Source organism: Galeopterus variegatus, unplaced genomic scaffold (genome assembly GCF_000696425.1).
Source record: "Galeopterus variegatus unplaced genomic scaffold, G_variegatus-3.0.2 Scaffold1275, whole genome shotgun sequence".
Taxonomy (NCBI): Eukaryota; Metazoa; Chordata; class Mammalia; order Dermoptera; family Cynocephalidae; genus Galeopterus; species Galeopterus variegatus.
Window position 1 is genome coordinate 111364 of NW_007727386.1, and position 7289 is coordinate 118652.

The 7289-nt window shown below is 41.0% G+C and overlaps 1 protein-coding gene across 3 annotated transcripts in view; it reads right to left on the minus strand.

Annotated features, from left to right (window-relative positions):
• The window catches only part of ZNF346 (zinc finger protein 346), a 28667-nt gene that overhangs the window by 13142 nt on the left and 8236 nt on the right, over nucleotides 1-7289 (minus strand). For 2 of the 3 annotated variants that reach the window (XM_008576033.1, XM_008576031.1), the window contains exons 2-4: nucleotides 5247-5350; nucleotides 4616-4708; nucleotides 2744-2888 (exon numbers count right to left, since the gene is read on the minus strand). In XM_008576033.1, coding sequence (XP_008574255.1) covers nucleotides 2744-2888; nucleotides 4616-4708; nucleotides 5247-5350 — 342 coding nt within the window. The remainder of the gene's footprint in view (nucleotides 1-2743; nucleotides 2889-4615; nucleotides 4709-5246; nucleotides 5351-7289) is intronic. The other variant, XM_008576032.1, reaches the window with a different exon arrangement.

Below are 7289 nucleotides of genomic sequence, written 5' to 3' on the forward strand. Positions count from 1 at the left end.
GGTCCGGTACGGGCGCGACACTGAGGGTTGCGATCCGTTGCCGGACACGAAAAAAGACAAAAAGGAAAAAAAAAAAAAAAAGATTCTGAGGCATTTCTTTGAAGAATTGTAACAGGAAATAATACATGGCTTTATCAGTATGATCCTGAAGACAAAGCACAATCAAAGCCATGCTACCAAGAGGTGGAAGTGGTCCAGTCAAAGCAAAAGTGGACTGGTCAAGAGCAAAGGTCATGGCAACTGGTTTTTGGAATACTCAAAGCATTCTGCTTGTTGATTTTCTGGAGGGCCAAAGCATGATAATATCTACTTATTATGAGAGTGTTTTGAGAAAATAAGCCAAAGCTCTAGAAGAAAAATGCCTGGGAAAGCTTTACCAGAGAGTCCTTCTCCAGCAGGACAATGTTCCTGCTATTCCTCTCATCAAACAACGGCAATTCTGTGACAGTTTTGAGGCATCCACTTTACAGTACTGATTTGGCTCCTACTGACTCCTTTTTGTTTCCTAATCTTTTTTTTTTTTGGCAGCTGGCTGGTATAGGAATTGAACTCTGGACCTTGGCATTATTAGCACGACCCTCTAACAAACTGAGCTAACTGGCCAGCCCCAACATTCTTTCTTTCTTTTTTTTCTTTTTGGTGGTTGGCTAGTGCTTCCTAATCTTAAAAAAATCCTTAAAGGACACCCATTTTTCTTCAGTTAATAATGTAAAAAAGACTGCACTGACATGGTTAAATTCCCAGGACCCTGGGGATACCCTGGCTGGTATCATTGCTTACAAAAGTGTCTTCAACTTGATGGGGCTTATGTTGAGAAATATAGTTTAGATTTTTAATTTTTATCTTTTAATTTAATTTTTTTCCACAAGCTTTTTGAAGTCCCCTTGTATATACACACATACACATAACAAAAGATTACAGGAGAAACAGTACTCAAAAAATGTTAACAGTAGTTTTCTCTAAATAGTAAAGTTATGGGTAATTTTTTTCCCATTTAATCTGTATTTTCCATATTTTCTACAACAAACTTATATTACTTTTATATTAGGAAAATGTTTAATTGCAGAAATATAGTTATAAACTTGTATAATAACATGGAAATGTGCTTAAACTACAAAGTTAAATGACAAGTAAAAGCAGGATGCAAATGATACATGCTTTATGGTTACAACTATATAAAAATATATCTGCATGTGGCAAAGGAAGAAAATAAATATGGAAAATAACTTCTTGAGTATGGAATTTTGGGGACCAACTATATTCCAGGGAATTTTCCCATTTATAGAAAGATAAGTCTGTGACCTTATAAAGTTCGGTTCTTAAGCTAACTTCCTTTGACCTAATGCTTTAACTGCTGGTACCATCATTGGTACCAATGCTGACTTTAAACAAAAGCCATCAGTATGCATAAGTTAACGATGAATCGATCATAAGCAAGGCCAGTGACATGCTCCACGTGGTGGATGCCTGACCAACTACTGCATTTTACAGGGGAATTCCACTCATTAACTATCTTAATGGTTACACTACTAATAATGGCAGCTGTCATTCACTGAGCATCTATTATGTCCTAGGTTTTTCTTTTGTTTTCTTTTTTTTGGGGGGGGGCAGCTGGCCAGTACAGGGATCACACCCTGGACCTTGGTTTTATCAGCACCATGATCTAACTGATTGGGCTAACCAGCCAGTCCCCTAGGTTTTTTATAAACATTATTTTATCCTCACAACTTATGAAGTAGATAGCATTATTAACATTTTATAGGTAGGGAAACTCAGACACAGAGAAGTCACACAAATGGTAAAAAGCAATGCCAGGATAAACTTGACCTCAAAGTCCATATTCTATTGTTTGATACCATGAATAACTAGATTTGGGTGTGATAAGAGGGTATAATTATGAATGATTTTTCACTCTATCTTCGAAGCCTTCCAAAACATTGTTATCTTGTTTTCATAATACGTACAACAAAAAGAATAAGTATTATAGTGTAGTCTACTTCTTGGCCCAAAATAGCGAAGCAAAAATTACCAAGAAAAAAAATGAAATAAAGATCAAAGTACTTTCACTCTTGACTAATTGCACTTAGCAGAGGTTAAAAACCCCAGAAAGTCAGGAGTTAATGAGATGAAAGTAAGGGCTGAGCCCCAGTGGTGACAAGATAAAGAGGGCTATTTTAAAAGTCACAGCACTGGGAATGAATTCATGGTAGCTGCAAACAGCTCACTGGGCAGTGGTGGCAGCACTGAAGTATTCAGCTTTGAAAGGCAAGTCCCTGTCTTGAGTAGACAGCTTTTGAGGATTAAAGTGAGCAGGGCATAACCTGAGCATGTGAAGGAGACAAGGATGTAGTTTTCAACTTGGCATACATAGTAATAAGGGCAGGTTCATGCTAGGAGGGAAAAATTTAAGTGGGAGAGGTAGGAGATAGAATGTTCTCATAGTATGTGTGGCCTGGAGGACTTTGGCACTCTTGAGTTACAATTATTAGTTAATACAAAAGCTTAGGCTAAGAAGCCTCTACAGAGAAAAATTGATATAACCAAAGAAAGGGAGGTTAGGTGAGGACAAGTCTGGAGTTGCATTTCAGTGAAGCTGAGTCTACTTTGACATTTTTAAGAGCTCTCAAAAGCAATTCAACCTCTCCAAGTCTGTGGCCCAAGTGAGCATTTCTAGGAGCATCTGGCAATGGTGCCCTGAGGACGGGAGGGGTCCTGATATAGCTCTACTCAGGAAAACCAGTACCTTCCACCTTAGTGGATTGCTGCTTCAGCTTTAAGTTCTTTGCGTGGGTCTTCCCCAGGTAGTGCGACTGGGCCACAACAGGGGAGGAAAAGGTCATGTTACAGATGGGGCAGCACTGGTTCTTGTCTTTGCTTCTGCTGCTCTTCTGGTTGGGAGAAAGAACACAGGTCTGATCATGCCACTGCCCAGCCAGAAAATCTTCAATGGTTCCCCACTGCCCATAGGAGAATGGGCATTTAAAGCCCCCTTCACACGTTAACCCCAACCTACCTTTCTGGATTCTTCTCTAGCTACTCAGTCTCAGTCTCTACTCGCCATTCCCCACTTTATTTTCTGTTGCTTCCTTGCTTTGCTTGGGCCATTCCTGCTGTCTAGAATGCTCCTCCTTCCTTTCCTGCCTGGCATTATGTCTGCTTAGGCTTCAAGGCCCAGTTTAAATATCAGCTCTTCTGGGACACTTTTACTTAGAAAATAATTCAGCAAACAATTATCAACCCCCTCTGTGTGTATATTCCAGGAAGAATTAAACTTGTTCCTCTTCTGTACTCCCAGAGAGCATTAAACACACCTCAGTCATACCACTTGCCACCCTAAACTGACAGTGTCATAGCTTAGGAGACTTTTGGGCACAACGTTTGGGCACGGACTATCTGACTCATGTTTGTTTCTTATCCCTCGCACCCAGCTGGAGTCTGGCACACAGTAGATGCTCAGGATCTACTGAACAAGCAGATCATTGGGTTTTATTTGCTGATTATGATTAGGTTAGAAAATGACATGTTTCAAGCCTATATTAAGGGTTCCCAAACTCTCTCTGAGAAAGTCTGATTTCTGAATAGAGTATTCATTCAACATTTCTCAAGCTTGGCACTACTGATATTTTGGGCTTGGTATTTCTTTGGCAGCAGGGTGGGTTGGGGGATAAGGTGTACTGTGATCTCATCTGAACTACTGAGCCACCCCGAGAGTATGAGAAACCAAGGTGCAAATAGGTGAAATTACTTGCCCAGGGTCACAGAGTCAATCTTGTCTTCCTGACTTGTAAATCATAAGCAGTGGAACTAGGGGTCTGGAAGAGTCCAGTGAGTTTTGAGAAGGGACAAGCAAGGCCCTTCTAAACCCATGACCACTATAATAGGAGGCAGCAGTTTGCAGAGTAAACTCTTATTTATTGAGCATCTACTAGGAATGGGAATTTCACTTTACAATACCTTTAAGAAGTAGGATTTATCTCTACTCTATGGGTGAAGTTCAGAGAGATTACGTGACTTGTCCAAAGTCACCCAACTAGTAAGTTGCAGAGCCAGGACTGGGTCCCAGTCTGTTGACTTCTCATCCCATGATGTTTGCATAGCCTCCTACAGAACAAAAATAATGATACTTCTGAGGTACTGGGAGTTATTTCAGCATAATTCTTACAGTATTTCTGAGCCAAAAAGCAAATACAATTACCTCTCAATCAGAACAGTCATTTGGAAAGGTGTTTCTTCTACTTATGTATTCAAAACATTCAAGTCTTTTCCCTGGTTCTCAAGAAAGCAAGCAGCCCTCTTCTACTTTTTCCTAGGAATGGGCACCTTCTTTTCCTGCTCCAACAAACCACTGGGCGGTAATGCATAACAATGGCTCCATTTACTGAGTCCCTACTATGTGCCAGGCTCTGTGCTGGGTGCTTTTTATAAACCTTCCCTCATTTTAGTTTGAAAAATCCTGAAAGGTGGTGACAGCATCCTCATTTTTATAGAGGAAGAAATCAAGGCTCAGAGAAGTAACAAGATTTGCCCAAGTCACACAACAGGGGTGGGATTTGAAGCCAAACTGCCTGCTGGCTTCATCAGGAAGCAAACAGTCTCAACGTGGCAGCTGCATTACCTGATCTGAGTCTAGCTTCTTTGTTTCCCCCTTTAATGTCTCCATTCCATGGATTACCAGGTATCTCTTCACTTTGTTGGCATGTTTTTTGCTCTGCAAGAACCCAGGAAAAAGATCAAAGATAGTCAAATGCTGTTTCATATCTAAGGCACTCTAAAACACTTACTAGATTGTCATCTGATTCATCCTCGCAAAAATTTGTGAAGAGGAGAGGGTGGGGGAAGAAACTTAGTTTATTGAGTGTGAGGTACTTTATATGATACCAAATTTAATCTTCACAACAATCTATGAGATCATCATCTCTATTTCACAGATGAGGACACTGAGGCTGAAGACAGTGATGTTTCTTGCTCAAGGTGAGTAGCAGAGTTGTGATTCAAACTCATTTAAAGACAAAGCTCATAATTTCTACTACACCAAACTGCAAGGGAATATACACATGATCCTGATCTGGATAGGACAGGTGAGACTCAGGGAAATTAAGTCAATCTTCAAGTCACAAGCCAACACGCATGGAGGCAACATCTTGGCAGCTAAGAGGGAATTACACTTCACTGTGCAAGCCAGGGAGAAGTGGGGGCCTGACACTGCGTCTGAAAAATAAAGCAGTTCTAAAGTTACAATGGCATACCTGGTAATGTGCCAGCTTCTGGGACTCAGAAATGAGCAAGGCGCAGCAAACCTTACACTGGGTGTCGGTGAAGAGACACTGGTTCTTCTGGATCATGTGCTCCACTACAGAGGGGAAAATAAAAAAATCTTTGAGTTGACAAATACTACAAATACTACCTCAACAGCACTGTCCTTGAACCCTGCCTCAAACATAGACACTGAGTAAAGGACAGCAGCAGACCTAGTCACCCCTCACCTCCTGCTGCCACGACTCATGCTGTGTTCTCACACCACCGATGCTAGTACTTTATGTACACCAACTTTCTTTACTCAGTAACTTCTTTTATTCTTTTTTTTGGGTGGCTGGCCAGTATGGGGATCTGAATCCATGACCTTCGTGTTATGGCACCACACTCTAACCAAATGAACTAACCAGCCAACCCTAAGTAACTTCTTGTAGAAAGGAATCTTTTTTTTTTTTTTTTTGTCTTTTTCCATGTCCGGCAACGGTTCGCAACCCTCAGTGTTGCCCCTGTACCGGACCGGGACCGGCAACGGGATCGCAACCCTCGGCGCTGCCCCCGCGCCTCGCTCAGCCAGTGAGCGGGAACCGGTCTGTATGTGGGATCCGAACCCTCGACGGGAGCGCCGCCGCGCTTCACAAGCGGCGCACTAGCGCAGTGCGCCACCGGGCCGGCCCAGAAAGGAATCTTTAGATCACAAATTTAAGCAGATACCAGCAAAAATAAATACAATAAAAATAAAACAATTCTAGCCAGATATTGGTGACAGAGGCTTGGCGCACTCCCTGAGAATGAGAGCAGCAACTCTGAAGAGAGGTTTTAAGACATAGTAGTATCCAACTAAGACTTCTTTCCAGATAGAATCAGAATTGAAAGACTTGAAAAGGGAATAATGTTCTCACTGTTCTTGATCTGACTTGGAAACACCTAAAATCACCTATTACACAAGTTTCATGCTGTAGAAAACACAGTATTAACCTGTGTTTAACTTTTGGGCATGGAGAACAAAACCTTATCTTTTTGAAGAGGGAGTAAAATCTCACCCAAGGTATGAGTTCCATAATGGCACGACAATCTGAGGCTGAGGCAAATAACAAAAGGACCTAGGAAAGGGAGGCTGGATATGATCTACCCGTGGGTTAAAATTGTTAGGCAGCATAGTCTCATGGTCAGGTTGGCCTACAAGAATAAAGCAGACAGCCCCATTAAGGCCACTTAGCCTTGATACTTCTCTTTTATAAACCCATATTGCTGATGATCTCAAGAATCTCAAATTTTTATCCAACGAAAAAGGCATGAAGAAAGCAAATGTAAGGGCACTGATGATGTGGTACTAAGAAGTTTCTTACTTAGAATATGAATAAAACAGAATCAAATGGAAATTCTAGAGTTGAAAGTACAATAAATCTCTAGCAGGTTCAAAATAGCAAAAGAATCAGTGAACTCGAAGATAGATCAATAGAAATATCCAATCTGAAGAACAAAGAGAAAAAAAATTGAAGAATAATAAACAGAGCTTCATAGATTATGAGAAAACATCAAGCCTACCAACATTTCTGTAAGAAGAATACCAGAAGGAGAAAAGAGAGAGAAAGGGGCAGAAACAAAACCTGAAGGCATAATGTCTGAAAACTCCCCATACTGATGAAAAACATTAATTTACACATCCAAAAATCTGAAGTAACCAAAAGTAGGATAAATACTAAGAAGTCTAACCTAGGCACATCATAGTCAAACTGCTGAAAGACAATGACAAAATCTTGAAAACAGCAAGAAAAAAATGACTCATGAACAGTGGAATAATTCAATTAATGCTTAACTTCTCATTTGAAAAAATGAAGGCTAGAAGGCACTGTAATAACATATTCAAAGTGATGAAAAAGAACAAAACTGTCAACCAAGAACTCTACATCCAGCAAAACTAACCTTTAAACATGCTAAGTAAAAGAAGTCAGTCACGGGCCGGCCCGGTGGCGCACTGCTACAGTGCGCCACTTGGGAAGTGCGGCGGCGCTCCCGCCGAGGGTTCGGATCCCACA